We start from the raw sequence: 25,044 nt of genomic DNA, 5'->3' as shown, positions 1-25,044 counted from the left end.
CACATTTTGTTTTTAATTTTAACCTATGTTTACTACCTAATTATTTTTACTGTTTGTTAAAAAATTGTAAATATGATGAATTATTTATGTTTTATTTTTATACTATATTATACCACCATTATATTTATAGTGATTATCATTTTATTTCGTTCTATTTCCATTACAAATTATCTTACTATTGTAGTTTTTAATTGTTGCGTCTACAATATGATCAATAATCTATATTTGGTAAAAAAAAAAATGCCTAAAATTGACTACCTATAATAAAGAATTAATATTATTTCCTAGTGATTTTTGATAATATCTGATAAATGTAATGATACTTGTGTTTCTAAAAATAACTATATTGAATAGGTAGTTATTATTAAGGATCAATGTTTGATGCTTTATACTTTATAGAATATTAGTTGATAACTGATAAAAATGGGAGATGATATTGTTTCATACAAATAAAAGATATATAATATAATACTATAATTTCAAATTTTAAGCTCAAAGGCATTTTAAGTTGTATATTTTATTATTTTTATTATTATCATGTTTATCATTGGCCATACATTTAATTTTACTATTACATTTTAAACATAATTGTGGTTTAGTGATACTACTATAGTACTATGTAAATCCACTGATTTTATTTCATATTTTTTAATATTTACTTAACGAATATTATAAGAAATGAATTACAGGAGCTTATATGAGTTTAAATTATTTCTTATTAAAACCTAACCTAACCTAATAATAGTATACAAATTATACTATTTATACTTATTTAATTATACTAATTATAATATAGAAGCGTTTATAAATTATAACATTTATTTAATAATATTGTCTATGATAATTTAGATTATTTACATAACTCTAAGGCGATGTTTATAATTTATTATTAATATAAGTTATAAAAATTGACAATATTGATAATAATAATAATACTTTTTTATCCTATTATTAACACAATTAACAATTAAAGTTATCAATAATACTTTATTATACATTATTGTGTTTTATTTTTTTTATATATATATAAGTTTATTTTACCAGTTTCATTAAAAATATACATTATTAAATTAAAAAATTGATGAGACTGTTATACCTAAAATTCTTATAAAAAAGTTAACTTAGCCATGCCGATGATGTGCATTCAATGAAAGTCCTCATCACTCACCCATAATAAACCGAACGCCCACAGTACTTCCATTCCACTTACACGGTGTAATAAAAAAATTGAAGTAAAAAAAAATGTTCTGCTAAAGTTGTTGGATATGAGTTATGACAAATTTGTGCAATTTATTTAATCACTTATTAATGGTTTATTTAATGCTATAAAAAAAGATCAAGGGATTATTATTATATACTTTTTCTTGCAGGACCTTTATTAAAAAAAATATATAATATCGCAAGTCAATGAAAACATGTATAAATTAACTAAGTTCAAAAATAATAACCGATAAGCCATATAAAAAAAGAATAAGTCAAATAATATTTTAAATGAATAAGTCATATAATTTGGAAAATAATTTGACTTTTACGATTTAAAATAAATTCACGTTCAAAGGACCATTCAAAGATATGATTAAAATAATAGTAAACACTAGATTTTAACTTTGAAATATTTTAATACTTTAAATGATTTTTTTTTAATTTACGAAAGTAGTGTTTTTGACTTAATCTTTTTTATCCACCTACTGATCAATTATTTGTTTCAGTACGAAATTAATGATATTATACTGTTCCATAAAATTTCTTATTACTCATGCATACTATCTTAATTGTTATTAAAATAGTTATACTTATAATATTTTATCAAAAGTATACGTCTATATCCTCGCATTTCATTAAATACTAATGGTTATTAACTTAATGTAATATTTTAAAGAATACATTTCGTGTAATTATTTTTTTATATTTATACTATGATTTATTTGAATTTACATTGTATTCAAAGTTTTTTATGATTAAAAAAAATACTATAAGCTTTGAACGTTATATAGGTATACAATTATAATTATTATACGAACAACTTAACCAGCGATTATTTCATTGTGGTTATATACAGATATATTAGTAATGAGACCTAGCTGGGAATAGGGATAACTGTATTCCCCAAAGTGGAAAATTCAAACGATTGAAGAAAATATTTTTAATCTTTCATAATAATAAAATGATGCTTAAATAACTGTTAAAAATTTTTACTTTTAAATTAAGTATTTCTACCTATAGTAATTTAAATGAAAAAGCTTTTTGATACTTTTTATTTTATCATGGTTCATAACAAATTGCATGGTAATAGAATACTTCGCGAGCTAATTAATATATCAATATTATTTTGACTATAATTATAGTTATAGACATGATAAAGACGTCATATTATAATGAGTATTATAATTCACAGAAAAGTTTGTTAATTAATTAACTCTTACACTTTTTTTTACATTTTTGGTATTTTATTATTATAAAAGTTCGATATTAAAAAAATATAACTTTAAAACTAACCCTTATAACAATCATTCATATCATATTATTATTATTCAAAAAACAAATGATCGTCAGCCAATAGTCAAATTGGTAAGGCTTATTTGCAAAAAATAAAATCCATGTCGTTATAAGTTTTCTAACACAACTGTACCTATTTATTTTAAATTTTAAACAATTTGTATATCAAGAATTTTTAAGTTTTTAACATATTATTAACTTTAAATTATGGTTATTATCAGTTAATAATTTGGATAAATAAGATGAGAAAGTGAATACCACTACAGCGAAGTGATTTTGAACTATTGCTGGAAATTTACTTATGACACTGAAACCTTATATAATAATATTATTATATAATCACAATGTAGAGCTATTCTTATTGAGTTAATTTTCTTTTATGTTTCTCTGTTGTAAGTTCTTGTAAATAGAAATCAATTTGACAATGTGTAATATGTATAATCATATTAGCTAGGCCATAATTATGCAGAATCAAAAACAAGTTTGCTTTATTGTATATTATGAACATACAATTAACTTAAACATATTTCAATTTTAATTATGTATAAAGAAAAATGTTTCATGAACGAAGAAAAATATTTTTGTTGCATAAAATCATAGTTTATGGCAATATATAATAATATGACATCAATTCTAATATTATATGTTAGGTAGAAATATATTAGTTTCATAATTATTATGTTATTATCTTTGAATTTTTGACATTTACAAACGAATGTATTACTCGTATATTTATTAGTTGTAATTAGTTTGAATACAAATATATAATATTCATCAAATTATATTAAATCTTTATGTTATATAAAATGATATACCTGCCACAATACTCTTATAAAGTACCGTCCAGTGGGCCATCACAAAATAATGCATTAATTGAATATAAAATGAGTATATTTATAGAGTGTAAGTTTTAATACAATTTTATATTTATTCACGTATTGCATAAGAAAAGTTATGTACCTATTATAATTACATTCTATTATTCGTATTTCAAAATATTTCAACCTATTTTCGTTGCACTAATTCTATAGAAATTTAATCATTATTGGTACTATATTAAAAGTAACTGCTCTAAATCCACTTCATAAAAGACGTATTAAAACTGAGTATAAAATTACAATATTACAACGTCGATAGTGAAAATTCATTGTATGAATAGTTTAAATTATCTAGAATAATATTTAAATAAAGAACATTTAGATTTACCTATTTATTAATATTATTATTAAGAAGACATTTTACTGACATTTATGATTTCAATACAAAAAACAATTTTGATTAGTATTTGTTTCACGTCTCAAGTTTGATTTTTGCGTAAAAAATCACGTCTCATGCACAGTATCAGATTTAAATCTGAGATTTTTATCCATAATAATAATTTTTACGTCATTTTTTCTTATCTTGACCATAATTTAGTTTTAACTGAAATTTATGAGAATCAACGTATAACTACTCGTATATATTACACTATTTTTATTTTATTTTAAAATACGAATTACTAAATAATACTTAGTGATTTTTTCTGTAAACATTATAAAAATAAATTATTTTTTCAAAAAATAATTAAACGTTATTAATTTTTGATAATTATAATGCATTATTATACTCATATGCAGAAAGGAATTTGAAAACCACTGCACGGCAAAAAAATCCCTCTTACGCAATAGTCCAAAAAGTACCTTATTGTAATTATTACACCAAAAAACCGAAAAAAAAAATTATACACATAATACAGGTACTCACGAATCGTCGTCGTCGGACAGTGAAGTCGCGATTATTGGAACAATAATTCCCGTAAATAAGAATATTATTTAAACCGAAATCAAAATTGGCATAAAAAAATTAATAATAGTTGTAACAATTAATATTATAATATGATTATTTTTATTATTTATATAATTATTGGATAACGACGCGAGACGAAACGTATAGTAACGACTATCGGTGGTGGCGACCGGCCAAAGAATACGCGTCGTAAACAATTTTTACTTTTTCCTACCAAATATATCGGTACGGTTGTTGACGGCAAAGTGAAGATCACGCTCGCATTACGTCGTCGTCTGTCAGTCTTATAAACGTTTCGACTTTTGGGGGACTGTTGTGTAGTCGCGGCAGTGGCGCTTGGCTTGGCGTACCGCGCGGACTGAGTGGTAACAAAACGGAGCGCTAATATCCGCTAGTGACTAGTGGCGGAGAACGCACCGCGACGGTCGTGTGAACATCCATCGACGGAATAGACGATAAAATGATAAACACGCACCCCGATGAAAACAATTTCGTACGGTTTATATATTGTTGTATTTAAACTCGTTGTATTTGCTGTTAATTGGGGGGTAGGGGTGGGAAGGAGAAATTAAATATTGAACAATAATATTATGACTGCATCGTCCGTAGAGCGCGATCCCGTGATATACGATTGGTTCGGTCGAGTTAGAAATGCTATGTACACTTTTCTCTAACGCTATTTGGCGAAGACACGCAATTGAAAATATCATATTATACGTAATAACTCATAATAACATGTACTGTGTATAATAATCGTATATTATAAATAGGTACTGTAATATAATATGTGATACCAAAAATGTCAATTTTTAAACGCATTCATTTTTATAGTATAATAATATTCTCCAAGCTAAGTGTCATAACTTGGTGACTACTTAAACAAATCATTTATTTTTCCTTTTTTGATCCATACAATATTGTATTATTTTAATAATTGTAATACATTCTATATACCGTACTGTTACTTAACTGTACGTCTATTTATTATTATATAGTATATAATTTACCTTTATTTTTTTTTTAGAGCGTGCCATGAAAAATATTATATTATTCTATTGCTATAATATTGAATGTTATATTCAATATATATTAAAAGAAAATTTTTAAATATGCTAATAATATATTAATGTAAAAATCTTCGCGTGCCCACAAAATCTTTTCGCTTGCCACCTCGGGCACACATGCCATAGGTTTGCCATCCCTGTTATATACAAACTATTTTGAAGATATTGTTCGGATGGTATATCCTGGAGTTTCACAACTAGGACAACATGACAATTATGTTCAACAGACTTGCAAATAATTAACAAAAAAAACCCCGCTTAACTGATTTATGAGAGTAGTGATGACTATTATATTATATTGCATTAGTAGGATATTTTTTTTAATGTTGTGTAGCAATACAAATGCAAATTTTATTAAAATAAAAAACACTTGTGTATTTTTTTTTAGGCGACCTACTTCACATTTTTCACACATTTAAGTTTCTGCATGCGTATATTATAGCATGATACACATAATTATCAATTTATTGATATTCATCTTTATTATGATGTATTTAATTTATAATTTTAAAGTTTTGGATTTAATTACTTTACTAATTACGGCTGGTAATACTTATTAAGTTAACTAATAATATCTACAATATAATTTACTAATCATATTAAGACGAAACAATTATTTGTCAATCAATTAAATTGATGAAAAGTGTAGAAAATACTTTTATCATTCTTATAAGTATAGATTCCAACTATTATTAGTCAATACAGTTACGAAACACGGATAATTCATCACGATAAAAAAAAAATTAACAAAAACAATAGTTTGAATAATAAATAATAAAACTTATGTTTTCAATAAGATTATACTCCAGCATTGCACAAAATCAATTAGCTAGTTGGAATAATCATCAAAAGTCTAAATAATATGTATTTGAAACATATTCATCACATGTATCATCGTAAAGTTATTGAGTTGTTGATCCAAATGTAACCATTTTACTTTTTTTTATAGTTATTTAAAAGCAATGGCTTTATTATTATTTTTTTTTTCAAAACTCCTAACAGAAATAAACATAATAAAAAATCTATTTTGTGATGTGTAGCAAAGTAGATTGAATATTTTTACGCCATAATGTACCTATATTGCCTATACAATACGCCGTTCAATTTTTCATTTAATGATATATTTTCTAAAGGCATTAGAAATTACTATAAACGTGGTATATTTACACGTGTGACGTATGTTATCAATTCTACTTAAATTAGAAAAATATTATTGTATTTCATTGAGTTCTAATATTTAAATTCAATTTGGATTTTTAATTTTATATTTGAAGGGAAAATATTTTTCTTTTAGAATTTATTGAAGTAAAATACTGAACTAATATAGTTAGTTATTATCAATTGATAATAAACATTTAAAATGTTTTTAAGTAGCCCTTTCTTTCAATCTCCCAAGTTTTTAATTTACTTAAATATTCAAGGATTATCGTTTGACCGTCAAAAAATACTTTAAGATAATATAATTGTCTTACTAATATTTGTTTGCTGTCAGTTTTAAATTGAATTATGCATTACAATTGTATTGTCTGAGCCTAAGTTAAAAAAAACAACGTAAATAATATACGAAGTTTTCAGAAAAATACACATAGTATATGTTTTGTGAAAACCAGAAAACCAATAACTCTCAATAGACCGTCATTGCACTCTACATAAGAAACAATACACGAATTATACGAGTATACATACAAGTATTATTTATTTATATCTTTAAAAAAAATTGTAAACTAAAAAAAATATAATGTAGGTCGAAAGATCATTAAAATAGAATCACTAATTAAGTTGGCATTATCACATTATTTAATAATGATTCTAAATACCACGTATGTTGATATTTTTCATTACAACATGAAACGAAAAAAAAATTCATTGTAATCTGACTATTTTATCATATTACGATCAATCTATAAAGATGAATTAGATTAAAATAATAACCTATATTATAATTATAAGTAAGTAATTTTAAATAAATAACATAATGTATATTTTTTTTTTTAACAAATAATACTTTACAAATTAATTAAATTTATTCAGAACTTTATATATAAATATAAGTAGATAATATCTTTACTTAAAAGTAATAACTAAAAACTACAGGGCACAGTGGTTGATGTTTTTGATCTTATTAAAAAATAATAATACAATTTGTTATAAAATTCATATAATTTTTTATAAAACAATCACAGATACCAACTGCACTTTTCTTTGTGACATACGTTATTTAATATTTACTAGAATAGGTATTATGTATTATTATGTTACCTATCACTATATAATTACTATTATTTGAATTGTTTTCCTCTGTCAATTAAATTCTTATACTATTGATGATTCGACATATAATAAAATAATCATGCCACTCTAAAATATTAACAGAATAACTAGCATACTTGGGATTTTTTCAAATAATTGTACATACCTATTATACGAGTATAAAGCTCACATATATCTATAGGCGAGTCATAGAGACATGTGAATATACCTATGTATTATGATGACTGTTTATAGAAATTTTTTGATTGAGCTGACATATTATATTTCAAATTCAAAAACTTGAAAGGTATATTAGACAATATACCTCTTAATTAAATAATGAAAACTTAACTCATTCTCTGAGTAAAGCGACGGTATAGTAATGAGCATTAAAAATTAATTTTACTATGATGTGCATATTTTATTTGTTTGAAAAAACTGTTATTTAGAACAGTAAAAAAACCTCAAGTATCGTGCAACACATAATTTAATTATTAAGAATATACGTTGATATTATCATCTGTAAACAAAGATAATTACAGATGCGAGAAGTCGATGTTTAGATATATGAATAAAGTAATCATAAACATACAATAAATTAATAAAACATTATCATTATATAAAAAAAGTAACATAATATAGTATTATAATAATATATTTAATATGCACAGCTGTTTAATATTTTATAGTAAACGTACGCAAATCGTGTAATTTTATGTCACTCCAGAGAACCACAAAACGAATGCGATCACTTTTTGTTCTGTGATGTTTTGGTATCATTGACGATATTGAAATATGCTTATTCGCGTGTATATGAAATGAAAATGACAACGGATATACGAATAATTTAGTCGAGTGGAAAAACAGATACGAAATAATAAACAAAATTATTTAACATAGGTATCATTGATTTTTGGATACACCGTATATACATATAAGTACATATACCTTTGATTTTTTCTGTGACGTTTTGTCAAGGGTATCGTATAGTTATAGGTACCCACTGTTGCAGGTTTAGTTTTGAATAGAATTAACAGATTTTATATTTTTTGAAATCAAATGATGATAAAGTATTTTATGAGATTATTAAAATAAAATAAATAAAATACTAGTTCTATTAAAGCAAATTAAGATAAAAAGTTTTAAATTTCATAATAATTAAAAATATTAGCAATTTGAATAATCTTAAGATCTTATAAGTAAGCCACGCTTGGAATTATAATTTTCTGTTATAATTGTAACGTTTTATGAAGTTTGAAAAAAATTACTGTTTAATGAAATAATAAACTTCTAACACAACTTAAATATATTATGAAGCTTAACGTCGCTCTGTAAATCGATAAAAATATGATACTTCAAAAAGAAAAAAAGAAAATATTACGATTAAATTTTTAAAAATATATTACTATTGATGATAAAAAAAAAAACAATTTTTCAACTAAGTTGATTTTTTTAAACATTATGTTACAAGTTTACTTAAGGTTTGTTAAAATCTAAGTTATTTTAGAAATAAAATATTATACTTATAGTTTAACGATTTCTAAGTTTGACGATGTATAATTCACGATTTTTTTAGTTTAATATAATAAAATATCAAAATTATTTATATATTACATACCAATATTTTATATTATGTGGTTAACAAAAGTTATTGTTACGAGCATTACAAGAATTTAAACGAAATTAAAAGAATTTAAGGTACACATTGTTACACGCTGGTCAGAAGATTATTGGAAAATAAATCCTGAATAGAATGAGACTGGATCCTAATCCAGACCATATTTTTTCGACGATCCGTCAAATGAAACACAGACATAAACAATTTCGTTTCATTTGGTAAACGGATATTTTTATTTTTACAATGTAATCTGATCACAACGAATGTCGAAAATTGAAAATATAATTTATAAATATATATAGATTATATTGTTTTTATTGGAAAATTAATACTTAAATGCACACCACTAATTTAAGAAAGATTGACATTAACTTTTCAAGTTAGAAAAAATTAGCTGACATACTATAATATATTTTAGGATGTATAAGTGATGTCATTCAAAATCCCTTTCCCCTTTAAAATAACAAATAAAATATATCACAATTTATCTACTTATAAAGTTATCATTGTGTTTGAATAAAATACAAAACTTTTATGCAGTTTGTAAAAATTATTTCATCTGGAATTATGAAAGAAACTGGTTATAAAATAAAATAGTAAATATAAGTAAAGATATTACTTGCATATCCTAATTTTTATTATAGTTGGTAATGTCAGTTATTGTTTCAAAGTTCAAACGTCAGCTTTTTTTAAATTGGAGATTTGTATTTAAGTATTTTTTATATACATTTTATAAAGATAATAAAATACATTAATTAAAACTTAATCTATTTATAAATTAGTTATAGTTGGTATTTCCGACTTCGATTTCACTGGTTTTTGAATTTGATGTTTTTATTGTTTCTGTATAAATATTTAAAAATATTTTTATGTAAATAATTCTAAAATTCATTATAAGCTAGAACCCGGATTTATATGCACTAATTAGATTTATGCAATAATAAATCGCAATTGCTGGCCAATTTATACATGATTAAAACATACGTTTGATTAATATATACAAGCATTATAATTTATAATTATTAAATTTATTTCGTAATTATTAGATAAATTTCGAAAATACGATCACTGAAAAATATAAAATTTATCACTTGAAAACGCATATAAATCTACGCTCTAAATTTATAATGTATATACATATATAGGATAATACACCAAGTTTTCTCTCTCCTCCTTTTTACTGTAAAGTATTTAGTGGATGATATATTTTTATAAACATTTGAACAAATTATTTATTATTTATAATATACCTACTCTGTATGATGGTAATTCTTTAAAATGGTCTTACAAAAACATAAAATATATGTAATATTGGATCTAGTATTCATTACATTCAGGCCATTTTTTCAAACTACCCAACTATATTGATATTAATTATTAACATCTTAAAATCAGTATAGCATCCATAATATCTTTCAAACCTATTATCATACTTATATGCAAAGTTTAATGATTCAAAAAATACTCATAAGACTTTTAAGTTTGACATGTCAACATTCTCTAAAAAATATCCATTTGACAAAAAATTACGGTAGAAAAGAAGAATAATCATTTGAAAAACTTAAGTTTATATCACCACAGTATACTCCTTATATAATGTAAAAATGTCAAGGATTTGAATATACTCTTTAAATATAGTAAAATTCCAAAAAAACAAATTTAAAAAACTGCATTATTGAAAGAAAAGGGGAAGAAATTACTTGGTGAATTACTCTGTATATAATGTATTAATGTCTATAAATAATATGTTTGTTTTAAGTTACCTTTACAATTTTCATCATTCATTTTGATTAAATTACGTTGTAAAAATGAAAATTTCCGTTTATCTAATGGGACGAGGTTGTCGATGACCGTATTTCGCTGGCAGATCGTAACGTCAAAACATGGTCTGGCTCCAAGCCTTATAGTTTCAGGATTTATTGTCCAGTATTTCTCTAAACCAGCACGTAAAAATGTATCCTTTGTTTTTCGTTTAAATTCATCCAATGCTTGTACCAAAATACTTTGATCAACCAAAAACTGCGATTTCGTAGAATCACTTGCATAATAAAACTGTTAAAAAAAGTAAATATTAAGTATCTTATAAGCTTAGGTAAAGGTACATGTTGATAAAAAAACTCAAGGCTGTTTCGAGTAAAACTTCTATTTTATTTAATTAAATCATTTGTATAAAATAATTTATTTTATTGATCATATTGTACATTATTGTACATTTGTACACGACACTTTTATTTTTAACGTTTCCTAAAAATAAACGTTTGTATTATGTACATGCAATATGTATTTAGTATTAATATTTAAGTAATAAACATTTTCTAACGAAAATATGTATCTACGTCATTATAGAAGAGATTATATTATATAATATAGGTACAAGCACATATTAAAAATATATATATTTATAATAATACAATACAGTTATTAACTAAGTCAGTAGTTGGTTATCAAGCAGCATTGTAATCATTGTGCTATTTTAGAATTTTACGTAAAATGCAAAACCGATTAAAAATAACGATGAATATTATGTAATTATAATCAATAAAATTATAAATAATTATGGAAAACTTGAATATTTACTATAACACAAGTTTTCTATAAATATAAAATATCTATAAAATTAACTATTTTTTTATTTTAGGATTTATTTTATGTTGCAAATGCATATTTATAGTTTTTTTAGTTTTGTTTTTTTATATTGATAAATTATATTTTGTTTTTTATTTAAAAGCTTGAAGTGGTTTTATACGTTGTTCTACAGTATTTAATAAAAATTGGAAATACATTGTTAAATTTTTGTTTACAAGCATTTGTAGTTAATTTTTGATAGGTAAAATTGTATAAAATGTAAATTAAAAATTGTGATTTTTGGTTAAACAACTTTTAACTTTTCATTTTTACCTTAATTATAAATTTTTATAAGTCTGATAATCACTGAAATATTCTAAATATTTATTTAATTTTAAGATAATTGTATTACAAAACCAATCAAATGCAGTAGTTTAAAATTAAATTGAAATTTAACAAAACCCATTAAAATTAAATTGAGAGGGGGGGAGCCAAAAATTTCTCCTCATTACCCACTACATTTTGCACAATACATGGTTACATAACTTGCCAAAAAAAAAATACGCTGCGTACTATGTTATTATGGCCTGATAAACATAATTATACTTTATAACTTACATAAATAGTTTTTTGGGTACACACGGGCGCCCACCTACTGAAGAATGAGGCGGGCTTGAGTTATAGTTCCTATATATTTGTATATAGGTACCTAATAATCACCATAATGTACTTACACTTTTACACTCAATACTCATTATCTAATTATATTATTACTCGTATATTGCGTCAATAACTGATGACCTTAGTTATTAATAAATAATTAATTAGTTGTTAATACGAACCGGTGATGTTGATTTAATAGCGTCCTTCATAGATATAATTAGTGCATTGATAATATTATATTTAAGCTCTAGTTCGTTCCAACACTGAAATATCTTCAGATTTTTGGTACCATTCAACATATCCTGATGGTCTTTGTGAAGTTTTTTATCTATCCACGTCAAATATTGTTTGTTATTCTACAAAGAAATAAAATATTTTGTAAAAAAAAAAGTGATTTAATTACAAATTAAATCGAATCTTACTTCCAAATTCGGCGGAGGCAATAATATACTGAATTTAGTTTTAAGTCTTTTGAACACGTCGTTTTGTTTTGCATTAGTTTTCGGAGATGTTTTTTGGTCTTTTAATTCGTCAAATATTACTAATAGGCCCTCTGATACGGTAACACCTTTGTCAAATGACGCATTTGGTGATAGGAGGTATGATAAATCATTGGTTTCGTACCATTTCTCTACATTCTGTAACTATTGTATTGGTATTGACAAATAAATGAAATACCTGTCAGTTTTTTTTATTTATTTTTAATCGAATTAGTTCGTTCATACCTTATGTTGTGATTCAGACTTAACGGTTATTTGACATTTGGTATCTTCTACATCAGCATCAGTTTCATTAGCGCTTTCCAAATTGTCATTTTTAAAAATATCTCGAATTTTTGCCAAGTTGTTTTCAAAATCATTTAATAACTCCATAACGAGAAATTGTTGATTCTCCAATTCAATAGTTTCAGATTCGGTCAATTTAGGTTTCTGTAAAATATAAACATTAATTTCAAAACTTTTAGGCAATTACTATCAATATTGTTCAAATTTAGAATTTACCTCCATCAGAGTCTTGATTTTTTCTTCTAAGATATTTATTTCATCAACAGTGTTATTTGCCTGTTGTTCGATTACTGTTATTTCTCGAATTGACGATTGTTTTAAAATTAATGTTTCAGGTTTACCAACAACGAATTCCTGTAATGTAACATTTTTATTTTATGAACTTTTATTATGTTTTTTGTATAACATACTGAGAATAATGCATTTTCGTCAATCGCATCGTCATTGGAAGGAAGTAATAATGTCTTGATCAAGGGAAATAATGTCGGTTGTGGTGACGGAGGAACATCATCTGGTTTTACAACTACTTTTATCTTAGAAATTCCTATCTTCTCCTTTTTTTTAGATTTCTTAGATTTCTTAGGTTTCTTAGGTTTCTTAGGTTTCTTGGCTTTCTTGGCTTTCTTAGATTTCTTAGATTTACTTTTTTTTGAATCATTTGTTTTTTTAGCAGGTTCAACTATATTTTGAATTAATTTTGGTTCTTTGCATATTTTTAAAAATTCATCAAAATGAACTGAACCTACAGGAGTAGAAATTGGTATGACGGTGTCAATGGTTTTAATAATATTTGTGGGTTTTTTGGTTTTTTTATTGGATTTCTTTTTCGATTTGTTATTTTTTTTAGCCATTTAAACAATTTAATTTAGCAGTATAAGATAAAATTGTTATAATAATTTCAAACGTACGTAACAGATAAATTTATTGCAATTCAATGAATTGTTTTAAAAAAAAAATAATATTTAACTAAAATTGTTACTTTTTATTTAATACATAACAAAATGTACTTTTGGTATCAGTTATTATTTTTTAAATATTTTTATAGTATTTAAGCCAGAATCTAGTCTAAAATAAATTAAATAAATGTAAGCCTATATTATTAAAAATAAAATAGCTACAATGTTTTAGAAAAACGCATGTTATATAATTTTACGATTAGTAATGAAATTCGACGAATATTGAATAATAAATTATTTTAATCATCAGTCTAAATCGCGTCGAACTGAAAATGGTTCTAAAATAAACATAATCTGAAGATTTTGAATGGTTTTTATCATAGATATGTCAACAAGCTATATAATATTATATTTCTTAATCTTTATGCTTAATGGTGTATAGATTTAATAATTTTCTCAGTGTTATAAATAAAATTAGATTTTTTTTTAATCTCTTTATTTTTATTACCTATATTATTATAAATTTAATTTGTTTCAACTTGTATGAGCTAAATTAGTATTTGATTACTATAGGTGTAATTGTATACATTTAATCTTTATACTTCTATTAAACTACCTATCTATATCAGCTAAACCTACCAATTTTCTCATAATTTAAATAAATAAACATATATTGACTTAAAATCTAATAAATCAATCGGATGATATCCTAAATGTCTAACTAAATATTAGAAACATGTGCCTATTACCTATGTACCGAATACTGAGGTACTTAGTTAGTTAACAGTTTGTAAAAACAACATAAATATAATACATATAATAAACAACATAATTATTATTGAAGTCAGAATGTTTAATAATTCTATAATATTGTATTTTTATATTGTATAATTCTGTGTTAAAGAGTAAAGACAACAATATTCAATTATTTTCTGTGGTTGAGTGAAGCTATGTTTTAAACAGATGTAAGAAATGGTTAATAATAGACACTTTGTTTCCTTTAGATACTTAATTATTACTAACAAATTAGTTTTATTAGGTTCTTAAATATACCCGGATTAGCTTAATTGAGGTTGCTAAACATTTCTTGTTCTGCGCCCAAAAACCATTTGCATATAATTTAGTTATTTAACTATGTCACACTTTTCACTTAACGTTATTTGGTAATTTAATTACATGTCTTTATATGAAGTCATTTATTAATTGGTAGTTTTTTGGTATTACACTAAGTACAATGAATATGTCTTTCGAAAGTTATTTAATTTAATTAATTATTTTTGTTTATGTATTGTAGGTTGTAGTTTTATATTTAAAAATATAATTAAGGACTAAATAATGTTGGTATTATATACATTTTACAAATTAATAATTATTAATTGTTAATTATTTATATTATATGACATATAATAATAAAAATAGGTAATGTATGTTTTTGCAAAATATTTATGTCATCTAATGAGTGACATCGTCAGAAATAATTAATTTGAACAGTATCAATTAATAAGACAGGAAAAAAAATGAATACACAAAACTTGTGGTGTATCAATATATATTGAAATACTGAAACATACTAATTAGTAATTAATAAGACTTTTAATACACAGGGAAATGCTAATTAATTGTAAACAAGTAAAAAACTATAACTGGCAAACTTGACTAAAACAATTTCAATCTTATGCTTTTACAGATAATATTTTAAAGGAATTTTTCAACGTCTGTAGCATATAACTCATAGACATTTAATTGATCTTTCTATGTGTAAATAATAATTACCTTAAGTATTTCAAACTCTATTCATGATATAAACCATCAATTAAAATATAATATTTGTATCTTTAGATAGTAGTATCTTTATTACTTAACCATGGCTTATGCCAAAGTCATACAATTAATATTTACATATTATATTAACAGTTATAATAATAAAAATATTATTTTATTTTAATCTTTTTAAGAACCACCTAGAATTCTAAAAATCCTTAATACTGGATAAATAAATAGAGTAATATTAGACTAAATGTATACATTTAAATTTAAATATACATATATATAATTGCAGCAATATTGCTATAATGTATTTTGTTTTTTATAATATGATACTTAATAATTTATAAAATATCAATAGTATGGGCATTTAAATTATTTTTTTAAATTGAATGCATTTGGTACATTCAAATAGAGTAGGTATTCATGTTATGATAAACATATGTACAAATGGATGTAATATATTATATGATTTATGGAAATTATTGCAGACAAATAAATTATATAAGAATATTTATACTATTTTAGTTTCACAAATAATTATAAGAATCGCATAGGTAAATTAATTTTTAATGGAGAATTTGTTGCAGCTTAGAAACAGTCTTCAGTGCTCGAAGCTTGGTATCAGTTCTTAATTCTAACAGTTGTCAATAGGTGTTAGACATAAGTTCTCATAAACAGACAGGCAGGTAGAAGCAAGAACATATAACTTAAAAATTAAGATGATAACTAGATACAATTATTGCTAATAAATACAATAGAGGTGAATAATATGAAGGTAGATAATAAGAAGCAATTACTTTTTAATATACATTATACATTTTTGTATATACACACACTTACACAGTTATTATAATGACTATTTTTAGTATATTATAAGATAATGTACACAATATGCAATAATGTGTTCGATGTTCGTATGTAAGTACTAAGTTTGTTGTATTACAATATAAATGTAAATATTATAAAGGCATATTGTAATACTTTACACCTTTACTTACCTTATTATTACACATTTACACACATGTTACGGAGTAGAATATATACAATCCAATATTATGACTTTATGAATATTAGGTAATTTTTTACCTATATTGAATTGTTTACTACAGTATATATGTTTGTATATTATGTATTTTTAATAACTAGACCTTTACATACATACTTTTGCAGAATATACAAATATATAGTAATTTAATTTATGTATATTTGATTATTTGAATACAAGTAGCATAAGTATAAATATTGAAACTACTGCAGTGTATTGTTTTATTCATTTTACTTACATTATTGTTTAATAGGTTGACATGATGAATTTTTTTTTTATTATTAATTATTATTTAATAAAAAATAATGCAGTTGTTTGAGTGGTGTATGCTTAAAACTATCCTATTAGTAGTGACTAATGAATAATATTGGCCTTTTCCTCAGTTTTGAACTGAATAGTGAATGGTGTTATAGAAATTCTCAGTTAGTAGCTTTTGTGTGTGATGTATAATACCTACCTATTACTTGATTGATTCAAATGTTTTTATAAGTTGTTATGTTATTTGTTTGTATTATTCACATTACACATATTCAACAATTCACAAACTTAATTAATTAATAACAGCCATTTTGATAATGCATATTAGGTAAACTTCATGTTATTTTTAAGTTTTATACAATACAGTTAGTGGTGATACCTTTAACATTTGTACACAGCTTTCACAGCTTTGAGCTATATTACAACTTATAGAAACCTGGTATGCATGTAAACAAATGTTTATGAAAATGTTATTATAGTAGTTTAGTATAAAATTAATAGGTATGGACGCACAGTACATTGTAAGAAATATTATTTCAAAAAGCTAAAAACTATGCAATTACTAACCAATAGAATGTTACTAGCACTCATAAGTTGACTTTTTTGAACACACATTATTCTAAGTTAATTAAGTGATTTATTGATGATAATATTATAGAAAGATGATTAATATTTACTTATCTTTAGGCTATATAATTCTTATACAGGTAATATTTAATGTCAGAAGTCATTTGAATAATTACATGAACTTACGCTTCCCTTTAGGCATGTAAAGTTAGGTTTCCATATTATTTAATTAAATTATACATGTACATTATGCCATGTCTAATAAAAACACATGTATATGAGAACAAAAAAATAAAAAATTATTCATTTAAAAAATATAAATACAAAACAAATTAAATTTCGGAATAAATTCAAAAATAGTAAATATTTAGTAGCTTATTATCTCCAAATACTGCTAAAAAGAATATAATTTACATAACAATAATGAATAAATTATAGGTAACAAAAGTATCTTTTTAAAATAATAAAATGTCTTAATACCAGTTTCTACTTTCTACATTTGCCAATGAGCCGAAAAAAAATGGAATGTTTGTCGTCACCACCAGACTGATGTCGCTGCATCTCACTGAGATAGATAAGATATTATATTATACTTAGTGGAGCACGGACTCGACCGTAAAAACGAGCCGTCGCGTTTGACGTTACCCCCACCGTCGAAGTACAAAACATCCCATTATTACACAGCAAAATACGATAGAATTGTAAATAATGATTTATTTTCATATTCATTCATAATCGCTGAGATATTTGATCAAAAGCTTATAAAAGTAAATTATCTATCTCATACTACTAAAAAGTAAAAAGACAATAAGCCATCAGCTGCCACAACATAACAAAATTAAAATTATAATGGCCCATAAGAATATAATATTGGTAGTATTTATTTATTAATTCAGCCCCCTACTATTTGAAATTATAACTTTGTGAAGATTATACTAAAAATTTTGTATTATAATAATAATTATGGTTTTAATGTATTCATTAATTTCTGTTTTTTGATAAAATAAAAAGATACTAAACACCTTGTCGATTAAATGTATCAAGCAGTCTTAATGATAATTTTTAATTAATACCTATTAATATATAGGTACCTATCTAATTAATAATTTATACAAATAAACTAAAAATAATGTTTTAAAATTTTAAAAAACTACTATTAATTCTAACCTTGCACTTCTTGCAGTATATAAAACAATTTAATTACCTAATTGTCTAATAATATGCAGAATTGTTTAGGACGGGCCGGCAATATTTAATTAGATTTAAAAAAATATAAAAATATTAGAAAATATTAGATGTACAATAATAAATTTAAATTAGTTCCTGCTTTTTTTAAGTAATTCTATTTCTTTTAATCGCCGTTTTTCATCGCCACTATTAATTTTTGAGCTCATTGCTCGTACATTTTTTAAATTGATTTTGTTTTTGTAAATTTATATTAATTAGTTGACCCGACAGACATTGTTAAATAACATGTAATTTTATTTTAGATTAAAATGTTGATTGAATAATGTTTGTTAACCAAGAGAAACCATTTATTAACAAAAATGTCCATTGTACATTTCAAAATCCCTGCTTGAGCAGCTCTCCTGAGGAGTTTAATGATGTATACACGCACAGAAGACATACAATATGTAAATACAATTATTTTGTACTTTTGTAAAAATAATAAAATATATACTGTTATAAAATATATGTTATTTTATTCATTTTAAATTACAATAAATTTATCTATAGGTTTTCTATGTGATTTTAATTTATTGTTAAATTTGATCTCTTTCCACATCATTAAATTATCAAATATAATCATGGTAATACAATAAGATAATGACTAAGTACTACTACATTTAATTTGTTAAAGAATTAAGAAAATAATTCAAATAAATTAAGAATTATGAACGAAAATAATAAAAAACTACACGTCCATCGTATGTAACAATGAAATGTTTTGCCCTTCGATGGTGGGGGAAGCGGGATTTGGGACGGCTCGTTTTTTATATCATTGTGAGAATGGCTACGAAATACGAGCATATCTTATCTATCTCAGTGCTGCATCTACTTTTTTTCGGTCTTTTACCTGGAATTGTGCAAAACAATTTAGACATTATATTGTTTACGTGAAATGTGACACACAAAATTACGGGATACAATATACCCATATTTGACGCAGTTGGCATTCTGAATGTTTGTTGTACATTATTCGTAGTCTTAGCTATTTATATTCATCGTAGATGAAGAATTGAGATTTAAAATTGTTAACTGGACACCTGCATGATTGCATCTCTGGGCAGTCTTCTTCTTTGCCTTCGCCTTCCACCCAATTCTATTCTTCTGATCTATTAATAACTAATAAACTTAATTATCTAAAGCAACATATTATTGTTATTATCATAATAGTTGACACTTTAAAAAAAAAATGAAAAATAGTGAATTAATGTCCTATACTCGGTAGTTATTAGTTAGTAAAATCATTATCGGATGATAGGTAATTATTGATAAACTAAATGGTGAACTTAATTGAGTTCAGAATGTTCAAATTTCCAGAAAACGATTGCTTAATTAATTTACTGTTGGTAGTATGACGCGTACCCATATATTATAGTAGAATGACGCGTTGATGACACAAATAATGATGAAAATAAAAGAACAAACGATTGGGGTGTTGCGGTGTGGTGGTTTAATATTGGCTTTGAAAAAAAAAATACAGTCGTGCAAAATCTATTGAGTGTTGTTGATGAGCGAATCGTGTGCGTGTGTCAAACTGTTAAACAGAAATAGAATCGTGGTTCGTGGAAAACTTAAAAGTTATCGTAATACCGTGTGTGCGAAGATCACAAGACTTGATTCGGACACGGACCGGTTCGCGGTATCGGCTAGTCGTGGGTTTCAGACGCGCGTGTCGCCGGGTCGGCGTCGTCCGTCGCCAATTGACGGTTTCCGCGTAAAGGCCGCTTGAATTTACAAATGGCTATTTCGCGGAACCGCGTCAAATATATAATATTACATTAGATATAATTAATAGAAATAATGCAACGACTTGCGCCGATAACAGACCGGTCGACTGATTTTCACCTGCAGCGTGCCGGCGCGGCGTTGTTGTCGTACCTAGAGAAAGGGACAAATTCTGCCGCTAGAAAACGAGAGCAGCACACGTCGGCCATAATAATTACAATTTACGACTTTTTTTTTTACTGTAAAACATACCAATTTTGTTCCGATAACACGGCTCACAAAACGGTTTTAAAGCAAAATATCATAATTAAAAATTGTAGAAGAGAGTTATTTCGGGTGACGTGTAATACTCGATTTTCGATATTTCATTCTCAAAATCGATATACCTAAACTAATAACCTTACATTTTCTGTTTTGTTCACTTATTTGCTCGTGAATAATTATTGGTATGAAAAATTTAAGTTTCAAAAATCGAGTCTCATACGTCACCCGATATAGCTCTCTTCAACGACTTTTAATTAAGGTATTTTGCTCTAAAACCATTCAGTGAGCCGTATTATTGGAACAAAATTGTCATGTTTTTTTACGGTATTTTCGTCGGTGTGGCGTCCTCGGGTATACGTTATACAAGCACGAGCGTTGTTATAGACGTTAAAAAAGTGTCTGTTATAGTAGACTTAACTTCAGTCACCTACTACTTCATGAAGACCCGTAAGTCGCCCGATGTTAGGAACCCAGATCTATGACCAAGACGCTTGCTTTTGTCTTTCTGCCAATGCCCAACACATAACACCAGTATTACCAAATTTACAATTTACTACACAAATTCACATGTAATTAATAACAATGAAGGTGATATTTAGGGTATTAATTGTTAGGGTGTATATCACGAATTAAGACATACCCGAATATATTTAAATTCGTGGTATGCCTATACTCTAATTTGCATACATTTTTCATTTCACTTCTCTATTCTCTTCTTTCCATTTTTTTGTCTTTATCCTTTTTTTTTCAACTCGTTCGACATTTTGGAGACCGGCGAGTACAATTTTTATTATTTACGAACTTAATCAGCATAATATTATAAAATATATTTTATAATTATTATATTATATAATATTATATACGTAAATTTATATTCATTATAGTCATATGACTACATGAGACATGAGGTATATGCGTTCAATTGGCACATTTTGTTTTATTTACACCCAGTTTATACAGAATTATTACGCTAGTCTTTCCTCGATGTTTATTCGTGGTATTCCGATAATGTCGAGTTTTTTAACAATTGGATGTTTAATAAGTGATTTTAAATACCTGCTAATACTACAAAAGTATTTATAATAAATGGTTTAATAGACTTTTTATAAAATTTCCGATATGACGTTTGTAGTTCGAGCGTAAACTTGCATTTTTCTTTCGCGTATATTTTGTTTTTACGACTTAACATTTATTTGAGTTCTGTTTACGGTACACACTATACACCATTAATAATGACAACATTTCTAAAAATAACTCACAACATTTGGTTTTCCCCAGGTCCTGTATTATCACAACAATAAATAATAACAATAATAATAGACGTTTGACCAACTACCAACTTACTATAGACGTATAGCCCGTATAGGTAGTCTAAATAATGTTTAATATTATACTATTATGAATAATGTATTATGTAAATTATAATAAACTAGAAACTATTATGTAGGTATATAATATTCTTAGTTTTACACTAAAGAATTATTTATTATTTATTATATTTTTTTGTAATAAATTATATACAATATAATATATCATACATATTTTTTTCTATTTTTATTAAGAAATGTGTTAAATTAATTTGTTTTTTTTTTTTAAAGTTCATGATATTTTCCTATTTAATACTTTTTAAACGACGCTTTTTAAGCCAATTACTATAGTTAAACTATGTGTGATCTTTGGGAACGTCAATGGTGTTGAAGAAGTTTCTTTTCACAGGTATTTATTTATTATTTTATTAATATACATAACATAGTGACAATTAACTATTACTCCCCAGTTATGTACTAAAAGTATTCATTATACAATGTTTGCATTCGGTTTCAAATGAAATTTATTGTTCACTAACAATAATGGTATAGGTATATAAAAGCGCAACAAATATTGGCTCCCTCTAAGCTATGTTCAAGGCATTTTGTCCCTAGTCGTGACCCTATAGTAGGCGTAAATCGTCATTGTTTGTTTAACAGAGCAGTACTGTCTTGAGTAAGTGATTAAATATCACATAATATGTTTATGCTAGGTTGTTTTTTATTGACTGCTACTATCCCTCTAGAAATGTATTCATATTTTATACATCCATACACATCATAACATCAACATAAACACTTATTCTTTTGATACATTAAACTATAGTAATTGTAGGTAGTAAGTAAATTAATTCTTTAACATTGAGTTTGTAAAAAATTGCACAGGATGTATATTTTTTATTTATTATTTCACCTAAATATAATTGTAATATAGGTACTAATATTTATAGTATGTATTTTAAACTGTTGCACCTATAGATGATTTTTATTTAAAACTCTAAAGTTTAAAATAGTTATTAGATAGGTAGGTACTTATTAATTATTATATTATTTTAATTTATCAACCATGATACTTAGTATATTTACACTTATTGTTATTATGCCCTGTGCTATGCAAGTACATTACTCACTAACAATTTAATATTTTAGTAGGTATTGAATTTTGTTCATATGTTATTTTTTAACTCATTTATTGTAAGTGTAATGTATATATCACATTATTTCCTCTAATACATTAGATCAAGCAAAATAGATACATGTATTAGTTTATTGCTCTCATTAGGTAAAATTATAAATATGTGTCATTTTAACCTACTTCAGCATGGCTTATGTTGTTAGAAAAAATTGACCTTAACTGATTGTTTAGCACCCCCAAATTATCCCTATGCTTTGCACAGTACAATGCATTACTTTGTCTTTGTATAGTATGATTGATCGGTTATGGTAAAAATGTCTACCAAAAAAATATCCCTGATAGAATTAAAGAAAAATGAAATTATTCACAGTATATTAAAATTTTTATTAGAAATGTTTTTTTTTGAGACATTTGAGCTGAGATTCATACATTTATAACATTGAGGTATTTTTAATACTATGAGTAGGTACTTCACCCTGTGGAACTTTATGATCCAATTATAGTTTGTGGGTATTTGATAAGTATTGCTTGCCTATGGACTGTCCATGAACTGAGGGAGAGAAAGTTTGTCAACCTCCATATGATTCTCTATGGATGCAAATTCGTTTTGTATTAAATTTGTAATTTATGTTGGACACCCATTTAAAATTTTAATTAATTATAGAATTATAATTGAGATTATTATTTGTATTTATAAAATTATAACATCTTAATGTTGTTATGTTTGATTCTTATGTCTTACTTTCAACGCACAAGACGTTGGTTAAGTTAGGTATATTGATTTATTCTGTTTGATTTTATTTTTTAATAATGTCTTTTAGAAACATAAAAAGTAATGTCTTATGTTGGAAAAACTAATATCACTGTCAATTAATTTGTTTGTAAAAATGCACTTGGGCATATTGTTATTGTACTAATTTCTATCTGTAACCAAAGCAAAAACTGTTGATGGTAAGAATTGCAACGTTTTTCTATTGTACAACATTTTATTTGTGTATTTTAATTTATTTGTCCATTTACTTAATAATTATTTTCTTTGATCATAAAATATATAATATACCGTAGGTTTATTTGTTTTTTTTTTTTTGTATATTAAAAATTACTATCAAATATATTATAAATTATAATATATAATGTGCATAGGTATTTATTTATTTTAACTACTAATTTACTGTATTATTAACTAGATGTAATCCAAGTTAGGTTATTAAATTCTGCATTTAACCATTTTATAATTAATTATTACTCATTTAGGTCAAATAATTTTGAAAGTAAATATTAGAAGTTATAATATGTTAGTTATTTTCCCTTTGAAAGTATAACTTATAGAAAAGACATTTTAAATGCCTTTTAGTTTAAACACTTCAAACTATAATAATTGATTTATATTGATTGAAAATTATAACCTTTATTATACTTGACAATTTTACACATGGTTAAATATTGTTTTTGTTATTTAAATTGATAATTTTTTCTAAATAGTACACAAAATTAAATATAAATTAAATTAGGTATGTCAAGGGAAGACATACCTAATCTGTTTTCTCTTTTTTGCCTTCTCTATTAACTACTCAATTATATTATGGGGTCGGTAACCATTGCCCTTCACAATATAATGTTCTGTCCC

The 25,044-nt window shown here is 24.9% G+C and overlaps 2 protein-coding genes across 6 annotated transcripts in view; both read right to left on the bottom strand.

The window, feature by feature from the left end:
• The window catches only part of LOC114120902 (rhodopsin-like), a 108,598-nt gene that overhangs the window by 39,788 nt on the left and 43,766 nt on the right, over window positions 1-25,044 (bottom strand). For 3 of the 5 annotated variants that reach the window (XR_007604779.1, XR_007604780.1, XM_050202800.1), the window contains exon 1: window positions 4,240-4,650. The exons of 1 other annotated variant lie outside the window; for it this stretch is intronic. The gene's annotated coding sequence lies outside the window, so the exon portion shown is untranslated. Of the gene's footprint in view, window positions 1-4,239; window positions 4,651-25,044 lie in introns of those variants that run through there. One more of the 5 variants, XM_050202801.1, reaches the window with a different exon arrangement.
• On the bottom strand, window positions 9,418-14,077 carry LOC114120924 (uncharacterized). Its single transcript, XM_050203870.1, has 7 exons — window positions 13,637-14,077; window positions 13,443-13,580; window positions 13,167-13,370; window positions 12,864-13,085; window positions 12,621-12,797; window positions 10,977-11,265; window positions 9,418-10,056 (listed from the first exon to the last, which is right to left on the bottom strand). The coding sequence occupies exons 1-7, from the start codon at window positions 14,075-14,077 to the stop codon at window positions 9,992-9,994; spliced, it is 1,536 nt and encodes a 511-aa protein (XP_050059827.1). The 3' UTR covers window positions 9,418-9,991.

Source organism: Aphis gossypii, chromosome 3 (genome assembly GCF_020184175.1).
Source record: "Aphis gossypii isolate Hap1 chromosome 3, ASM2018417v2, whole genome shotgun sequence".
Taxonomy (NCBI): domain Eukaryota; kingdom Metazoa; phylum Arthropoda; class Insecta; order Hemiptera; family Aphididae; genus Aphis; species Aphis gossypii.
The sequence above is the reverse complement of the archived record's forward strand: the minus strand, read 5'-3'. Positions and strand labels throughout refer to the sequence as shown.

Excerpts from the sequence above, each read along its gene's own strand:
- LOC114120924 (XM_050203870.1), bottom strand. The coding sequence starts at position 14,077 with ATGGCTAAAAAAAATAACAAATCGAAAAAGAAATCCAATAAAAAAACC. Across the intron at positions 13,086-13,166 it reads AGTCTGAATCACAACATAAG|TTACAGAATGTAGAGAAATG; the intron begins GTATGAACGAAC and ends CCAATACAATAG. Across the intron at positions 11,266-12,620 it reads CTATTAAATCAACATCACCG|TTTTATTATGCAAGTGATTC; the intron begins GTTCGTATTAAC and ends TTTTTTTAACAG.